Source organism: Chiloscyllium plagiosum, chromosome 22 (genome assembly GCF_004010195.1).
Source record: "Chiloscyllium plagiosum isolate BGI_BamShark_2017 chromosome 22, ASM401019v2, whole genome shotgun sequence".
NCBI classification, from domain to species: domain Eukaryota; kingdom Metazoa; phylum Chordata; class Chondrichthyes; order Orectolobiformes; family Hemiscylliidae; genus Chiloscyllium; species Chiloscyllium plagiosum.
In genome coordinates, this window is record NC_057731.1 from 6,504,742 (window position 1) to 6,524,598 (window position 19,857).

Below are 19,857 nucleotides of genomic sequence, written 5' to 3' on the forward strand. Positions count from 1 at the left end.
CGGTGATGGAGATGAACTACCTACCAAGTGTGACCACATCCAAATGCATCAGGACAGTCAGTGTTGAAAATTGCTTAGAAATGGGTGGTCGGGCCTAGCGATTCAAATACTTTTCGCTTCAGCATCCGCGGACACTCCTGATCAAGCATGTCTGCTCTTGAGTCACTCGGGTCTTCACCCTTTTCTCTTGCCACTCCCTTAAAGGGTACATGCTGTCCCGTGTTTCTGGCTGGGCAAACAGCAGATCACAACTGAGGGTAATTCAGGCTGTTTTCACCATGGCATCCCATGGAACAGGCTAATAACTGGCTAACGTCTGCCACATTCTGTATTGTGCAGACAGTTTTCAATGGGAATGGGCTTCAACAACAGTGAACTGTGTGTCACATTGTCCGAATGGCCCATTGGGATGGCCTGGACCCTTTAAGCACGCTTGGTCTCATAGGCAAGTGATGCATTTAAAATGTGTGGTTTGACTTTAAGATCAGTTGAGTGAGTCCCAATCCTCGTTCCATACACGTTATATAATCCACGGTGACTGATCCCACTGATGGATTTGTAGCTTTCAGGATCAAAGCTGCAGTCACTTATGTCTCCGTGACATTGCAGTTAATGCAAGGGTCAGTCTCACCTTCAAGGAGCTCCCAATATAAGCTAGCCAAACTGGCTGTAAGCCACAGCATGGACGCACTGAGCCAACAGGTTGAATTATCACTCAAAACCTTTCGCTGGTAATGCTCCAGGACCAGCCAGACTCTGGGTGATGGATTTAGCGATCACGGTAGCTGAGTCAGTTAGAGTACAAGTCTCATGCCTAGTTCATTTCCAGAGGTCCTTTTCAATTGGGTGGCCTATTTGTAGCAGATATGGCGATGGGATTTAGTGTTAGGGAGGACAGTCTTCACTTTGGATGATATAACTTGAGCTGCCTGTTATACATCTCTCCCCACTTTAATTTGGGTCAACTTCAAGATTGTGATGTATTATTTAAACAGAGAGAAACTGCAGAAAGCTGTAACACAAAAGGACTTGGGAGTGACTTGTGCACAAAGCACAGAAAGCTAACACCCAGGTACACCAGGGAATCGGGAAGGGTAATGAAATGTTGGCCCTTATTTCAAGGGGGTTGGAGGATGAAAGTGGGGAGGAGTTAGTGCAAGGGGCTGGTGCGACCACATCAGGAATACAGTGAGCAGTGTAGGTCCCCTTCTTCAAGGAAAGATTTTATTTCATTGGAGGCAGTTCAGAGGAGGTTCACTCGGATGATCTCTGGGGATGAAGGGATTGTCTAAATGAGCAAAGCTTAAAGCGTTTGGGGATGCTCCTCCCTGAAGTTTAGAAGAATGAGAGGTGATCTCATTGAAATATATCAGATTCCTAAGGGGTTCAACCGGATAAATGCTGAAATGATATTTCCCCTCATGGGAGAGTCGAGGACCAGAGGTTATAGTCTCAGAATAAAGGGATGCCAGTTTAAGACTGAGATGAGGAGGAATTCCTTCTCTCAGAGGGTTGAGAGTCTTTGCAACTCCTTGCCACAGAGAGCTGTGCGGACAGTGTCTTTGTGTATATTCCGGGCTGCGATAGTTAGATTCTTGATCAGTCGGTGAATCAAGGGTTATGGGAAAAGGGCAGGAAAGTGGATGTGAGGAATGTCGAATCAGCCATGATCTTATAGAATGGCAGAGCAGCCTCTAGGGGCCGAATGGCCTGCTCCAGTCCCTGTTTCTTATGGTTTCCGTCCTGAAAATGCTCATTTCCAAGTCAAGTCACAGGCCAAGACTTTGAGGGTCAATTACTTATTTTATAAAATCCGGTCATGCAACTCTGATTTTTTTTTAAAGGATGTAAAAACAAGCAGCTGACACTGAATTAGAATATGAACAGTGCAGTGTGCTGGGATTCATGGGTGATTCTCTTGGAGAATTCCAGTGTGTGGAACTGAATGGAAAATGAGGAGATGCATTCTGTCGCTCAGTTTGCAGAAGGACTCTTTTACTAGCATTGCTTTTAGTCTTGGGGGAGGGGGTGGCTGAGTTAATTGTCCTGTGTACATACAGAGGGGCCTGTCACTGTCGAAGGTTTTCAGAGATCCTTTTAAATCTACGTCACAAACAAAGGCTGCTTACATCTAGCCCGCTGTGTGTAAACCTCTTACCCAGCGATAGCTTGTTATCGAACACACACACACCTCTGGTGTGGTTGGGAGGTTTGCAAAGTTTTTCAAGATACATTCATGGGATGTTGGCACCACTGGATCAACTGCTGTTTTACTGGAATATCTTTTGGAATATTTAATAAATATTTACATGTTTCACATGTAGGCCAGGACTGGGTAAGGATGGCAGATTTCCTTCCCTGGCAGTTTTTTATGATGATCTACTGTCACCATTAGGTTAGCTTCACTGAATCCCCAAGTTCTATTGATTGCCATAGTGGGATTCAAAACTATATCCCCAGAGGATTAAGGTTTTTACTGCAATGACATCACCAGTGCAGCACTACCTCCCCAACATCAAGGACAACTTTGGGATGGCACGGTGGCTCAGTGGTTAGCACTGCTGCCTCACAGCTCCAGGGACCCGGGTTCGATTCCAGCCTCGGGCGACTGTCTGTGTGGAGTTCGCACATTCTCCCCGTGTCTGCGTGGGTGCTCCGTGGCTTCCGCTGGGTGCTCCGGTTTCCTCCCACAGTCCAGGGATGTGCAAGCTGGGTGGATTAGCCGCGGGAAATGCAGGGATAGGGTAGTGCGGGGGGTCTGGGTGGGATGCTGTTCAGAAAGTCAGTGTGGACTTGTTGGGCCAGATGGACTGCTTCCACACCAGAGGGATTCTGTAACAGTTGATGACAAGTTTCAAGGTTAGCCATACTATAACTAGCTTTACATTCCGACATTTTTAAAATCATTGACATTAAATCCCAGCAGCTGCATCTTGGGATTTGAACCTGGATTGTTGGATTCTTAGAGTCAAGCTTAGAGTGGTGCTGGAAATGCACAGCAGGTCTGGCACCCTTCAAGGAACAGGAAAATCAATGTTTCAGGCAAAAGCCCTTCATGGGAATGAGGCTTATTCCTGATGAAGGGCTCCTCCTGAAACATCGGTTTTCCTGCTCCTCGGATGCTGCCTGACCTGCTGTGCTTTTCCAGCACCACTCTAAGCTTGACTCTGATCTCCAGCATCTGCAGTCCCCACTTTTGCCTTGTTGGATTCTTAGTTCCAGTTACATTATCACCACAGCACCACCCCTATGCTGCTGCGGGGAGATGTGGAGAATCCCTATGGATGTGTGTCCCTGGTTTAGATTTGGTGCTCATCCTATCTTAAACAGTGCAGGTGTCCTTCAGGCTCGGGATGTCGAGCATGCTGACTCAGCCGAGTCAGTGCAAAGCCCCAGTGGCTGCGTGTAGCAGTAGGAAGCCTGGATGCCCTGGGTGTGAGATGTTGTGGATGTGGCATGTTGCAGAGAGTTGTCTTCGTTTCTCTTGGGGTTAAGCGCAAAGCCTCAACTAACCAGCAACCGCTGAGAAGCTTTGGGTGAAATGAAGTGCCTTTTGAGGTTGGCCTGCGACAATATGGACAAGGACAAAAAGCTCAAAATCTTTTCTTTCTTTCAGAGTGGTTTTACCCCGCTCCATATAGCTGCTCACTATGGAAATATCAACATTGCCACCCTGTTACTGAATCGAGGTGCTGCTGTGGATTTCACAGCCAGGGTAAGGTCTCAAGTTATCATCTAACATCTTCCAATTGCATTATGTTTCTGCTGCACGTTCTTCGTATTTATCCCTCTCCCCTGTAAATCTCAAGCTGAAGAAGTAATGCGTTTGTTCTTTCTTGTACCTTAGTGACATGTGGTGTGAGACAATATCATTTCTTTAAATGCTGGTGCAGTGACTGTGGTGTTGCTCACTGTCAGTTGATTAACATCACTTTTCTTTACGCAGGTTAGAAAGGGATTTGGCACATTTGCCTTCATTGCTCAGTCCTTTGAGTATAGAAGTTGAGAAGTCATGTTGAGGTTGTACAGGACATTGGTGAGGCCTCTTCTGGAATACAGTGTCCATTTCTGGCCACCCAGTTATAGGAAGGATATTATTAAGCTGGAGAGGGTTCAGAAGAGTTTTACGAGGATGTTACTGGAAGGCTTGAGTTATAAGGAAGAGCTGGAAAGGCTGGGTGTTAGTCACTGGAGTGTAGGAGATTGAGACGTGACCAATTAGAAGGTTATAAGATAATGAGAGGTGTAAATTGAGATAATGGTAGGTGCCTTTTCCCGAGGATGGGGGAGTTCAAAACTAGGGTGCATATTGTTAAACTGAGAGGAGAATGACTTAAAAAAGGACAGGAGAGGCAAACGCTTTTTATGCAGAGTGGTTCGTGTGTGGAATGAACTTCCTGAGGAAGTGGTGGATGTGGGTACAGTTTCAACTTTTAAAAGACATTTGGATAAGTACACGAATAGGAAAGGTTTAGTGGGATATGGTAGGGCTTTTGCCCGAAACGTCGATTTTACTGCTCCTCGGATGCTGCCTGAACTGCTGTGCTCTTCCAGCACCACTAATCCATTAGTGGGATATGGGCCAAGTGCAGGTAGGTGGGACTAGTTTAGTTTGGGATTATGGTCAGCATGGATTGGTTGGACTGAATAGCCTGTCTCCATGCTGTATGATTTTATGATGTGTGTGTGTGTGTGTGTGCGCGTGTATGTAAAGTACATCCAGAGGATTGGATGCGATGTTTCTGAAAAGCACTCCACCTCATGGCCAGAGTCTGCCACTACCATGACAGATGAGGATGTCATTGAATGGGAAATGTCCACAAAGCAATTGACAGTGTGTAGTAAAGGTGTGACAGATAATTTGGTGGAGCAAGGTAAATCTACTCAGTAGCCATGTGTGTCACTTGAGTGTTGAGGGATACGGCATTCGATTAATCAGAGACATGATGTGCTGTGTTTTCAGTTGTTGGAAGGAAATTATGACTTTGGGCCTATGGGATTGCCCTGTATTCTCCAGGAAATGAAGATTAATTTCCAGGGACCAGTCATGGAGAAAATCTACTGGTTATTAGAATAGCATCTGAGTCAGCGTGTGCTGTTGTTTTCTTAATATTGCCAGCTCCGCGTGGGGCAGAGAGAAAACTGGCACCAATCTCAGGTGATGGTCGGTGAAGGACGGAGCTACAGGATGTAAAGCCAAGGCCCCAGCACAGCAAAGGGGCCTTTGAAGTGTGTCTCTCTCTCTTCTTTCCTTCCCCATCTCTCCCAGTGCCCCAATGGCTGCCTCATCCTGGCAGGGCCCCTCCCCTGCCTACTTGGCCCCGCCCCTGAGCAAGATGGAAGCTGCTTCCTGCAGAATAACCAAGTTCTGGTGCTCTCTGCTCCAGTCAGAACCTCAGCTCCCCAGACCCCTCAAGAGGAGCATGTGTGCTGATGATGATGATGACATTGGTGCGTGCAGGATGCTGGTGCACCCTCTGGCCTGCCATCACACCCAAGTGCAGTGGCCATTTTGAATGTTGGATAATCGCAGAGAATCACCAAATTGTTAGGCTTAAAAAGAGACCGTTCACCCCAATTGTGCTGTAGTGATTGTAACGAGGTCATCCAGGTATAGAGTATGAGTTCCCTGATTGGGGCTGTTAACCTGGTCCAATCAGGAAGTCCTGGCTGACAGATAAGAACAGGAGGGACCGAGGTTCCATGCCTCCTATCTGAATGTACTAGAAACAAGTTCTAACTGCTCCTGGAATGTTGGTTTCGAGGAAGTACTCTTCACCAGTTCATTGGTTGAAATAATCCTACCTTCATCCTCCAACCACAATGTTCCTGTCAAAAATGCACAGTTGAATTAGAGGAATGGTCAGGGGTCCATTTTCTTGACAGGGCCACACCTCTGATCTCTTGACACTATTGGTGTGCAGGTACACCCTGACCCTGACTGTTTGGTCACATAGGTCAGGTGATTTATTTGACCATCCTGCTGATCGGGCGTGGGTCAGATGAGAGAATCAAATGCAATATTGATTAAAGAAAGCACTTGTCCTTATTCAATTCTAGGAATTCCAACACATTTATTGCCCGTAATTTGTTTATCCATTGCTCTTGAGAAAGTGAGCTGCCTCCGTGAACCATTAGGTGCAGTTTTGATACAACTCAGTTCTGAAGAAAAGACCTACGGGGACTCGAAATGCTAACTCTGTTTCTCTCTCTGCAGACCTGCTGAGTTTCTCCTGCATTCCCTGTGTTTGTTTAAGGGTCAGCCATGTTGATGTGTGATCAGAATAATATATCAACCAAGCCAGGCAGACCCAACCAGAAGGATGTCAGTGTTCCAGTTGGGTTTTCACAACAATCTTGACAGCTTCAAGGCCACTGTTGCCAAAAACAACTTTAATCATTTTTATTTTTGAAAGAAAACATGCAACATTTTTAGAGTTTGAACGTGCACCTTCCAACTTGTACCTTTGCAAAGATAATGAAAGCTCAAAAAACCTCAAGGTGGGATGGTACAAGATCCCCATGGTTGAATTGCTCACGTGCTAAAGGGCACAAGGAGAGAGTGTGACAGATTTTATATCCCGTGGTACTGAGCTGCCCACCCCAACACTACCCATTATATCCTGGGGGGGGGGGGGGGGGGGAGTCAGGAATTGGAACAAGGACAGGCTTAAAGCCTCAGTGAATGGGGTGATGTCCTTGAACTAAAGGACTGAAGATAAATTTGCCCCCTCTCTCCGGTCACTACGCCTCTGTTCACCTCAGGAAGTTGAGGTCCCTGTGAAGGAAGCAACCCAACAGATAAAAGAGGGGTTTCCCAGATTCTTTCTCATCCATTCATTTCTGCTTTCTGGAGGTCACCAGGCTCTTGGGCCTAAGGGCATTTGTGAAAGCGATGTTTCTCTTCAATAACCATCTTGTGGTATGACTGTTTCAGAGCTTAACTTTCAATTCCAGAATTTGTATGTTGAGTTAAAATTTCATGAGTTGAGTGTGATGGGACTCAAACCTGTATCCCAGAATACCTCTGGTTCAATGACCTGACTACTACACCAGCATCTGATTCTGTTGATATAGCGTGCATTCCCCAAAAAACAGAAGGTCTCACTGGGGGGTTAAGAATGCTTAAGGGATTTGATAGGGAGCTTAAAATGAAACAATTCCCCCAGAATCCATAGCAAGAGAAGATAACCTTAAATTTGAGCTATTTGTACAAATGAATTGAGTGCTCATTGTAAATGTATGGTCATTACTAATTATTCCACATATGAATACACATAGCTTCAGGAAATTGGAGAACTGAACCAGGAATTGCCAATAATAAAACAGAAATTACCAGAAAAGCTCAGCAGGTCTGGCAGCATCTGCGTTTCAGGTCACCCAAAACATTAACTCTGATTTCTCTCCACAGATGCTGCTAGACCTGCTGAGTTTTTTCCAGCAATTTCTGCTTCTGTTGCTGATTTACAGCATCCACAGGTTTACTTTTAGGTTTTTATGGACTTGTCAAGGACATTTTGACTGAAGTTTTTGCTGTTGTCTTCATGATTGGACAGATTAAATGGCCACTGTGTGGATGTTGTAAGAGGATGTGAATTCTGTGCAGGCTGCACACTATGCCGAAGTGTGTTATCGTTCCAATGTGGGCTGCATTTCTGGTATTGGTCACTTTGTTACACCGACATGCCAATTTGATTGAAAGGTTATTCTCCCCCTCAGAATGACATCACTCCACTTCACGTGGCCTCGAAGAGAGGGAATGCCAACATGGTCAAACTTCTTCTGGACCGAGGATCCCAAATTGAAGCCAAGACTAGGGTAAGTCGGCAACTCCCAACAGCGGTTTCCACAACCAACCCTCACAGAAAGCAGTGAGTATACATTTTTGAAAGCTTAACAGAGACAAATAAATTGTGAATGTGTTTAGGACTCACTTGATTCACCATCATGATTCTCTTTTTAAAAAAATCAGCCGCAGTGGTTCTCCACTGGCAACTAAACCCAGTGACCAATCACTGGTCAGTACCAGCACTGAGTTCCCTGTTCAACTCAGTGACCAATCCTTGATCAGTACCAGCACTGGGTTCCCTGTTAAACCCAATGACCAATCACTGGTCTGTACCAGCACTGGGATCTCTGTTAAACCCAGTGACCAATCACTGGTCTGTACCAGCACTGGGTTCCCTGTTAAACCCAATGACCAATCACTGGTCTGTACCAGCACTGGGTTCCATGTTAAACCCAATGACCAATCACTGGTCTGTACCAGCACTGGGTTCCATGTTAAACCCAATGACCAATCACTGGTCTGTACCAGCACTGGGTTTCCTGTTAAACCCAATGACCAATCACTGGTCTGTAACAGCACTGGGTTTCCTGTTAAACCCAATGACCAATCACTGGTCTGTACCAGCACTGGGTTCCCTGTTAAACCCAATGACCAATCACTGGTCTGTACCAGCACTGGGTTTCCTTTTAAACCCAATGACCAATCACTGGTCTGTAACAGCACTGGGTTCCATGTTAAACCCAATGCCCAATCACTGGTCTGAGAGGTTTGGGCACAGATAATAATCACAAACAAGGGGATTGTGACTTACCACAAAGCCCTGGAGAATCTCTGAAAGCCTTTGGCAGCTTAATGTGATTTCCTCCATGGCCCACTGCCTGGATGTATTAGTGGCAGCTTCATCCAGTCCTGACAGCATGCCCAGCGGGAGGTCCCTGAATCTGCCCAGCCCCAACTGCACCAGGAGCATGCTGCCTGAAGTGTAACCATAAGAACCATAAAATACTTTCAAATAACTGAAATACTTTCAAATAACCTGGGCTTAGGCCCAGGATTCTCTTGATGCGACCTCTACACACCAGGAGATGCACACGTGGCATGGCAAATGTTCACTTGATGTTGAATGCCAGTTCTCAAATATGGTCAGCAGGAGTGAGATGGTGGAACCCGTCTCTTTGTCCTGAATAGCGTCGGCTGCAGCTCAGTGAGCAAGTGTCCTTGCCTCTGATTCAGAAGGCTGTGCTTGGGACAGTACAGAGGCAAGATCCCAAACCCCCACCACCCCCCACCTCATTTATACACACACATAAACCGCTATTGCAGCTGGATGCAAAGAAATCTGTTGACCCTCTTTCTGGAGGAACAGATTTGTTAGTCAAGGCTTCTCAGCTAAACAAGCAGATTTATTGCATCATTGTGTGGAAGCCTAAGTGGGTTCCCTTTTCGTACATTCCAGCAGTGACTGTCTGTTAAGATCTCGCTGCAAGGGGGTGCCCTGAGATTGTGAAATACATTTTACAAACTCTCATTGATTTGCTTGCTCGATTATATAACAAGTATACAACAAGAAGAACCAGCCCATTCAAATCAAAGTAATCTTGCCACAAAAATAAACAGCATCTTTATTCAGAGTGGGCTAGTCTCCATGTTTTCTTAAACACTGCAACCATTAACAATGCTGGATGTGATCTGTAATACTCACAGACAGTCTAATGCATGTCTTTGCATTAGTTACACATAATATTTGGAGAACTGCTGGTGAGTGAGCTGCTTTGTCAGGTTATTTGTCCCCTTTTCAGTATCTGGAGGGAAAAGCAAAGAAGTAATGGAAAGGAGGAGCTAATTAACTCGCAGCTTTCTTTCCAGCCAGTGCATGTTGGAACCCAGGGGTGGAGGTTAAAGCGACAAAGTAGTGACACGAAACCTGACAAAATGGCTTCCTTTTTTATTCTGCCAGGATGGCCTGACCCCCCTCCACTGTGCAGCAAGGAGCGGGCATGAGCAGGTGGTGGAAATGTTACTCGATCGTGGAGCTCCAATTCTTTCCAAGACAAAGGTATTTCGCTCAAACAATGGGTCTGAAGCAAGGTGTCAGGTTTTCTTTGCTTCAGGTCATGTCTTGAAATAGTTATTGAAACTGTGTAATTCAGTGTTGCCTTATCTGGAACAGAATAAACGGCAAGTGATACTGGTGAATGTTGTTAAAGCTTCCTCCGGGTCACTTGATCCCTGTGTACACTATTAGGTATGGTATACTCTGATCAGCTGATGCCAATCTGATTGTAGTTCTTAGCGCAAAAGAGATCAAAGGATATGGGGAGAAATGGGAACACAGGGTATTAAGTTGGATGATTGATCACATTGAATGGCAGGCCAGGCTTGAAGGGCTGAATGGCCTACGCTTGTTCCTATTTTCGATGTTTCTTGGAGAAGCCTTCCAATGCCAAAAAAGCATTCCAATGCCAAAACTTATCAACTGGGCCCAAACCCTGCTGTCATCTTACTGCGGTTGGCATGCAAAGCCCAGGATCCTCCCAGGATCCCAGCAGCCCAAGTGTCCCAGATTGCCTGTATCATAAATCAGCAAGGTTAAGGCAAAATTCTATACAGGAAAGAGTAAGGATTTGATTTGGCTGGGCATGTTGGTGCTGAAGACCCTGCTCCCACTGTTTTCCTGTTGAACTTTAGACTGTATTTGCAGCAAGGGAAGTACATAGGCTTGCAGCGCCTGTGATGCCCCTGCCTAGGATGCCCCTGCCTAGGATGCCCCTGCCTACGATGTCCCTGCCTACGATGCCCGTGCCTACGATGCCCGTGCCTACGATGTCCGTGCCTACGATGTTCATGCCTATGATGTCCATGCCTACGATGGACATCGTAGGCAGGGACAACGTAGGCACGGGCATCGTAGGCATGAACATCATAGGCGGGGCATCATCGACACGAATATCGTAGGCATGGACATCGTAGACAGGGGCATCGTAAGTCCGTGCTTACGATGTCAGTGCCTACGATGTCCCTCCTACGATGCCCCTGCCACGATGCCCCTACCTATGATGTCCATGCCTACGATGCCCATGCATATGATGCGCCTGCCTACATTACCCAAGCCTACGATGCGCCTGCCTACGATGTCCATACCTACGATGTCCCTGCCTACAATGCCCATGCCTACGATGCGCCTGCCTACGATGTCCATACCTACGATGCCCCTGCCTACAATACCCATGCCTAAGTTGTCCCTGCCTACGATGTCCATGCCTACGATGCCCGTGCGTACATTGCCCCTGCCTACGATGCCCCTGCCTACGTTGCCCATGCCTACGATGCCTGTACCTACGATGCCCGTGCCTACGATGCCCGTGCCTACGATGCCCCGCCTACAATGCCCCTGCCTACAATACGCCTGCCTACAATACCCCTGTCTATGATGTCCCTGCCTACGATGTCCCTGCCTACGATGTCCCTGCCTACGATGTCCCTGCCTGCACTGCCCCTGCCTACGATGCCCCGTCTATGATGCCCCTGCCTACGATGTCCCTGCCTACGATGTCCCTGCCTGCACTGCCCCTGCCTACGATGCCCATGCCTACAATGCCCCGACTACGTTGTCCATGCCTACGATGTCTCTGCCTACGATGTGTCTCTGCCTACGATGTCACTGCCTACGATGTGTCACTGCCTACGATGCCCCTGCCAACAATGTCCCTGCCCTCGATGCCTCTGCCTACGATGTTCCGCCAAAGATGCCCCTGCCTACGATGCCCCTGCCTATGATGCCCATGCCTACGAATTTCCTGCCTACGATGCCCCTGCCTACGATGCCCGTGCCCATGATGTCCCTGCCTACGATGCCCCTGCCTACGATGTCCATGCCTACGATGTCCCTGCCAATGATGCCTGTGCCTATGCTGCCCCGGCCTACGCTGCCCCTGCCTACGCTGCCCCTGCCTACGATGCCCGTGCCCATGATGTCCCTGCCTACGATGTCCCTGCCTACGATGTCCCTGCCTACGCTGCCCCTGCCTACGATGCCCATGCATATGATGCGCCTGCCTACATTACCCAAGCCTATGATGCGCCTGCCTACGATGTCCATACCTACGATGTCCCTGCCTACGATTCCCTTGCCTGCGATGCCCCTGCCTACATTACCCAAGCCTACGATGCGCCTGCCTACGCTGCCCTTGCCTACGCTGCCTCTGCCTACGATGTTCCTGCCTACAATGCCCATGCCTACGATGCCTCGCTTACGATGCCCCTGCCAATGACGTCCGTGCCTATGATGTTCCTGCCTACGATGCCCCTGCCAATGACTTCCGTGCCTACGATGCACCTGCCTACGATGCCTCGCCTACGATGCCCCTGCCAATGACGTCCGTGCCTACGATGTTCCTGCCTACGATGCCCATGCCTACCCTGCCCCTGCCTACGATGCCACTGCCTACGCTGCCCCTGCCTACGATGCCACTGCCTATGATGCCCATGCCTATGATGCCTGTGCCTACGATGCCCCGACTACATTGTCCATGCCTACGATGTTCCTGCCTACGATGCCCCTGCCTACGATGTGGCTGCCAACGTTGTCCCTGCCTACGATGCTGGTGAGTATGATGCCCGTGCCTACGATGCCCCTTCCTATGATGCCCTCCCTATGATGCCCCTCCCTACGATGCTCCTGTCTGTGATGTCCCTGCCTACGATGTCCCTGCCTGCAGTGCCCCTGCCTATGATGCCCCTTCCTATGATGCCCCTCCCTACGATGCTCCTGTCTATGATGTTCCTGCCTACGATGTCCCTGCCTGCCCTGCCCCTGCCTACGATGCAACTGCCTACGATGCCCCGACTACGTTGTCCATGCCTACGATGTCTCTGCCTATGATGTGTCTCTGCCTACGATGTCACTGCCTACGATGTCTCTGCCTACGATGTCTCTGCCTACGATGCCCCTGCCTACGATGTCCCTGCCTACAATATCCCTGCCCTCGATCCCTCTGCCTACGATGTTCCTGCCAAAGATGCCCCTGCCTACGATGCCAATGCCTACGCTGCCCCTGCTTACGCAGCCCCTGCCTATGATGCCACTGCCTACAATGTCCGTGCCTACGATGTCCGTGCCTACGATGTCCGTGCCTATGATGCCCGTACCTACGATGCCCCTGCCTACGATGTCCGTGCCTATGATGCCCGTACCTACGATGCCCCTGCCTACAATGTTCCTGCCTATGATGCCCCTGCCAACGATGCCTCGCCTACGATGCGCCCGCCTACGATGCCCATGCCTACGATGTTCCTGCCTACGATGCCCCTGCCTACAATGCCCCTGCCTACGATGTCCGTGCCTATGATGCCCGTACCTACGATGCCCCTGCCTACGATGTTCCTGCCTACGATGCCCCTGCCTACAATGCCCCTGCCTACGATGCCCATCCCAACGTTGTCCCTGCCTACGATGTGCCTGCCTACGCTGCCCGTGCCTACGATGCCCATGCCAACGTTGTCCCTGCCTACGATGCCGGTGCATACGATGCCCGTGCCTACGATGCCCCTCCCTATGATGCTCCTGCCTACGATGCCCCGCATACGATGTCCCTGCCTGCCCTGCCCCTGCCTATGATGCCCCTGCCTACAATGCCCATGCCTATGATGCGCCTGCCTACGATGTTCCTGCCTACGATGCCCCTGCCTACGATGCCCCTGCCTACGATGCCCTTGCCTACGATGCCCCGACTACGTTGTCCATGCCTACGTTGTCCATGCCTACGATGTGTCTCTGCCTACGATGTGTCTCTGCCTACGATGTCACTGCCTACGATGTCACTGCCTACGATGTCACTGCCTACAATGTCTCTGCCTACGATGTCCCTGCCTACAATGTCCCTGCCCTCGATGCCTCTGCCTACGATGTTCCTGCCAAAGATGCCCCTGCCTACGATGTGCCTGCCAACGATGCCCTGCCTACGATGTCTGTGCCTACGATGCCCATGCATACGATGTCTGTGCCTACGATGCCCATGCATACGATGTCTGTACCTACGATGCCCATGCATACGATGCCCCTGCCTAGGCTGCCCCTGCATATGATGCCCCTGACTACGCTGCTCCTGCCTACGATGTGCCTGACAATGATGTCTGTGCCTACGCAGCCCCTGCCCATGATGCCCCTGCCTACGATGCCCCTGCCTACAATGCCCTTGCCCATGATGCCCCTGCCTACGATGCCCCTGCCTACGATGTCCATGCCCATGATGCCCCTGCCTACGATGCCCCTGCCTACGATGCCCCTGCCTACGATGCCCCTGCCTACGATGCCCATGCATACGATGCCCCTGCCTACGATGTCCATGCCCATGATGCCCCTGCCTACGATGCCCATGCATACGATGCCCCTGCCTACGATGTCCATGCATACGATGTCTGTACCTACGATGCCCATGCATACGATGCCCCTGCCTAGGCTGCCCCTGCATATGATGCCCCTGACTCCTACGCTGCCCCTGCCTACGATGCCCCTGCCTACGATGCCCCTGCCTACGATGCCCCTGCCTAAGATGCCCGTGCCTACGATGCCCCTGCTAGTGATGCTGCTGGGAATTGCCTATTTAAAAGAACAACATTTTGGATACATGTCAATTATATCTCCAAGCGGCTTGCCCTGCCCCGTGCCCATCTTGTTGCCCTCACTATGCCCCCTCTACTTCAACCCCCTGAGCATGGTGGCGAGTGCACCAGCTGATGCAATCCGGTGAAGAGCAGCGAGGCAGACTGACAAGTGAGAGGCAAATCGAGAGAACGCTCAGCAGAGGGGAAGTAATGAGGGGAGCAGAGTGGGAAACAGAGAATGGAGGTATGAGGAAGGCAGGGTGGCAAGGGATGAGCAGTGAGTGAGGATGATAATGGGTGCCAACGTGCATGGCAATAACAACAATATGAACACGGACATGAAGCTTCTGTTCCAGTGCGTTGGCAAGAGAAACCAAGTAAAAATGTACGTCCAAAAGATGTTAGATTAGTGCCTGTTTGTATCTTCGGATATAGTTTGCCCTTTAGGTCATGTCCAGTTTTTATAGGTAGGTCCCTCTATTTACGTTGGTGACATTTTAATGATCCCTGGTAGGTAGTGTCAATTAGTGCCTTGATCCAGTGTCGTCTGCTGACCCCAGGAGATGGTAATAAGGATATATCGATGCCTTGGATTAGCAAGGGGAGAATTCACTGAGGTTCTGTTACAGGTTAGTGGTCAGTGGGTGTGTTTGTGTGTGCACTGCTTACATACAGATGGGAGGATGATCGAAAAAATATGATCAGAAGCTTGGGAGGAGAAGGCAGGCGAGAAGGCCCCAGTGGTACAATTCCTTTGTTTCACCATGTAGCTTCCCATTGACAACCAGTGGACTTCTCAACAATGGTCCAAAAATAAAAGCCCATCACGATCTTACTGAGGCTTTGGGATGGGTTTGTGTCAAGTGTCCATTGGAGACGCAATGGCAATGATCTGCCAACTCTCACTGTTGGCGCTCACAGATGGACTTGGGTGAAGTAACTGTGACAGATCCATGCTGTATCTGGTGAAGCAACACCCGATTTGAAAGCAAAGCTTCCAGGGTGACAGGAGAGAGAACAGGCAGAAAAAATAAGGAGGGTGCCAGTACTGAGGGAGGAAGGCACATTTGATACAGTTATTTCCCTTTTTGCGTGGACTCCAGCTCTTTCCCTGGTTTAATTGCTTCCGTCTCTTTGCGACTCTCAGGTGTCTGTGAATTAAGGATGTGTCTCTCCTCCGCTCTGATTTTTTTTGCACTATGTAAAGCTCAGTCTTGGGTCAAGGGATCGCATTTCGCTCTAGAGTGAGGAGCAAATGTCGTGTTGACTGCTCCCCTTGCTAATCCACATCTGGATTCAGTCACTACCTTTGACTTCGGTGGCCTGGTTTTAATTTACACAGCCAGCTCTTCCATCAAATCAGCTGACGGTTCAGTGGCAGTGGGTGACTGGAGAATTTACATTTGTCATGCAGCCTGACTGGCAGATATTGGGGCAGACAGCATTCACACGTTCCTCGGAGTGAGGTTTGATCTTTGGGCGTGTGACTGCCCAGGGGGAGTCTCTGATCAAGGGCTGGGCTTGAGGACCCCATGTGGAGTTACTGTGGCAACAGATACATGTGAGGGGTACTGAGGTGAGGTAGAAAGGCAGTAGGTGGTGGTTTTGTTGGCTAGCTTAGAGGAAGAGGAGAATGTTTGTATGCATCATAAAGGATGGCACAGACCGACGCTGTACATTCTGGGGAATAAACGGATGTAGTGAGTGAGTTTCTTTGTATTCCGACAAACTTCCTGTTTGTTCTCCATCAGAACGGGTTGTCCCCTCTGCACATGGCCACGCAAGGAGACCACCTGCATTCGGTGAAGCTGCTCCTCCTCCACGACGTGCCCGTTGATGATGTGACCAACGACTATCTGACAGCACTGCACGTGGCCGCGCACTGCGGCCATTACAAGGTGGCCAAGGTCCTGCTCGAGAAGAAGGCCAACCCCAATGCCAAAGCACTGGTGAGTAGCCCGTGTGCCTGACCGCAGAACACCCCCTGGGGGTTCATACAGAAAGGAGCCTCCTTCACAAAGGCCAGTCGGCCCATCGTGCCTGTTCTGGCTCTTTGACACCGCAATCCCATTAGCCCCAAAACCCCAGCCCTTTCTCCTGAGCCTCAGAAACCTTTCCTTTTTACATGTTTATCCGATTTTCCTTTGGATCGTGACTGTCAAATCTTCCTTCCTCGCTGTTTCTAACAGCAGAAAACCGATGTTTTCTCCTACCTGTCTGGAGGGAGCAAAAGATAAGATGGTAGAAATATCCTGACCATTGTTCACTCAATATCTGTGGTTATATAAAACATGATATACTATATAATATCTGTGGTTATATGAAACATGATATAGCATATAATATTAATGGTTATATGAAACATGATATGGTATATATTATCCATGGTTATATGAAGCATGATATAGTACATAATATCTGTGGTTATATGAAGCATAATATAGTATATAATGTCTGTGGTTATATTAAGTGCTGGAGAAAATCAGAGATCTTTCACCCTCCATGGAAAGATAATCAAAGTTAACATTTCAAGGCCAATGTGTATTTTCTTCAGAACCAGTTATATTGTTTTAGAAGGAGACGGTGCTGCCATGGTGATATCCCTGAGCTGGTCATCCAGAAACGTTGGTAAATGTCAGGGAAACCTGGGCACTTCCAAATCCACCACAGGTGGAATTACTTTTGAAAAATTCTGGAATGCAAACTTAGCCTGAGTGACTGTGGCTGTGAAACTGTAATTACTTGTGATGAAAACCCAACTGGTTCACTAAAATCCTTCAGGGAAGGACACTGCTGTCCTTACCTGGTCTGGCCTAGATGTGACTCCAGACCCCACAGCACTGTGGTTCACACTTGGTTGCCCTCTGAAATGGCCTGCAGTTTAAACTACAAAGTCCAGTCTTTCCAGAAACATCCACAGCTCATGGAAGGAGTGAAAAACATAGTTGAAGGACATCAGTCCATGTCAGACATGAAGCAAGATCAGGAGGCTGGGTCTTATCAAGGACCTTGACAGGTACAGGGCTTGAACCCAGGCTATTGATGTTATTCTGCATCATACTCTGGCCCTTAGTCAAGTGGCTAACTAAAACTCTTCCCACTGCCCAGTGGATAATTTAAATCATTGGTCTTTACAGAACCTTACCATCCATAAACTGGCTTATGTACAAATAACAACTACACAACAGAAGATTCCCCCATAACCCCTGTTTTTATTAACTTAGATTGACTCCTAGTTGTGCAGTGCCTGAATGTTAAAATTCCCATCCTGTTTCCCAATCTCTCCATGGCCTTATCCTTCCCCATCTTTGCAATCTCCTTGAGCCCCATGCTCCTTTGGAATATTTGCGGCGCTGCGATTCTGGCTTCTTGACCATCTCCATTTTAATGGATCCGCATGTTTCCAGCTGGTGGAGTCCTAAGCTGTAAAATTTCCTCCCTAATCCTCCTGGATCTCTCTTAACCCCTTTAACCTCTCTGACTTACAGCTTGGTCTGATCAGATCGAATAATGCTTCACCTGGCTGGTGTCAAAAATGGATCATGCCCTTTAGACATTTAGCTGCGTTAAAGACACTATACAAATGCTAGCTTTTGTTGTTGCCGTGGAGCATTTTGAGATGTTATTAAAAATTTGAAAGAGATGTCACGTGAGTGGACATTTTGCCTCCCTAAGAGAACCCTTGTGTTGGGTTTCTGTTAACCGTACAACTTTTAAGCAGAAGTTCATTTTAAGATGTTTCTAGGAGGTGCAAAGAGAAAGCGTTGCTATGGAAACCACTTTGCACTCGCCCTGGCTGCCCTGTGGTGTAGGGTCTGCTGAGGCCAGCTAGTGGAATTTAATAAATATTACTCCAATGTCTGGCCAAGAGAAACAGGAATTAGCTGTCAGTGACTCGCTGAAGAATTTTATGCATCCAGTGTCTTTTGTCTAAAGGTACTTGGTTGCAGAGTGACAAAGGTCACTGTTTTAACACAGGCAGTTGAGGTGGGGGGTTGGGAGAGACGTTCGCAGTCTCAGGATCCAAAGTTGCTTTATCACAAGCTATGAACTAGGTTTTCAAATTGTTCCAGTGACGAGAGGTCTCTGTTTCAGAACGGGGCAAGGAAAAGGATAGAGCCTGCAAGTGGTCATGAAAGAAGCCAGTGGAGACCAGATCAGTAACTCTCCCGCAAAGGGCTTCCCATTAATAAGCAACCTGATATGGTGTACAAACTAAAATATAAAAATTCATTGTGGATTTTCAGACAGAAATGGAAGGCCAAACGGCTCCAGAGTTACACTCCATGGATGTGACCAGTTTATGAAGGAGTTTAAAGATGAGCACAGTGTTAGTGGTTACCTTTTCAAGCGAGCTTCAGTGCACGGAATTCTCCACATAACAATGAAGTCTCTGTTTGCACCGTGTCAATGCTCCAATTTCTAAACAAATAAAAGGGAGGGCGGGCTCGGCCCGGAAAGCAGGAAGGGCGCCCGAGTAGGTAAATGATACCTTGAGGAGTAGGGAAAGAATCAGCAGTGTGAGAGGGACTGAGAGCGCTGGTGAGAAAGGTTGAGTCCTAGGGAACAGACCCTCAAGTTGAAGGAGTTTCGGAGGGATGTTTTGAAGCTGGGAAAAGGATCAGAAACCCTCCTCAGGTTCTCAGAAAAAAAATGCCATAAGAGGCCGGTGGTTTTGAGAGTTCAACAATTTCTCAAAGTTCTGTTTGTATCATCAATTTTCTCCACTGTGTGCCTTCAGCCACAAAGATACTCCGCTCCAAGTCACCTCCGACTTTCAGTCTCTTTCCTTATATTGTTCCTTAAAACTACGATCGGGTTTTTGGTAACGTATCCCAATATTTGATTCAGTGAGACATTGGCCTGTTATGCAGTGCCTTGAGAGGATTTACTTAATAGAGGTGTTATATGAATGCAAATTGTTGTAATATGCTGTGGACTGGAGCACATTAGCCCCAGTGTAACTCTGTTTACTCCTGTAGCTCTTCCTACTGACTTTACTCTGCTACAGTCCTGTCCAAATCAGTGTTAGGAGAAAAACCTCTTAATAAAAGAGAGAACAGCCTTGTTGTCTTGAAGCGATCAGTTGAAAGGTATTGAATAACGAACAAGTTTTGAACTGGTGTTGCAGAATGGTTTCACCCCGCTTCATATCGCATGCAAGAAGAACAGGATTAAAGTAATGGATCTGTTGTTGAAGTATGGAGCGTCAATACAGGCAGTCACTGAGGTAACAGCAACGTTTCTGTGTACGAGTATCGATGGGTCTGTTTCTTTATTGAAGTTTTTGTTTCTGTGTTTGTATTTTTGTGTATTGATGTAACCACTTGTGTGCATTTGTATATGGATGTTTCTGTGTATATAGATTGAAATATTAATGTATATACATGTTTTCATATATATGTACATTGGTGTCAGTTTCAGCCATTGCGATATATTAATGTGCCTGTCTCATGTGTATTCAT

The 19,857-nt window shown here is 48.1% G+C and overlaps 1 protein-coding gene across 6 annotated transcripts in view; it reads left to right on the forward strand.

Moving 5' to 3' along the window:
- Positions 1 to 19,857, forward strand: part of ank3b (ankyrin 3b) — a 737,210-nt gene that overhangs the window by 534,455 nt on the left and 182,898 nt on the right. For all 6 annotated transcript variants that reach the window (XM_043712330.1, XM_043712329.1, XM_043712328.1 and 3 more), the window contains exons 8-12: positions 3,617 to 3,715; positions 7,720 to 7,818; positions 9,747 to 9,845; positions 16,144 to 16,341; positions 19,524 to 19,622. In XM_043712330.1, coding sequence (XP_043568265.1) covers positions 3,617 to 3,715; positions 7,720 to 7,818; positions 9,747 to 9,845; positions 16,144 to 16,341; positions 19,524 to 19,622 — 594 coding nt within the window. The remainder of the gene's footprint in view (positions 1 to 3,616; positions 3,716 to 7,719; positions 7,819 to 9,746; positions 9,846 to 16,143; positions 16,342 to 19,523; positions 19,623 to 19,857) is intronic.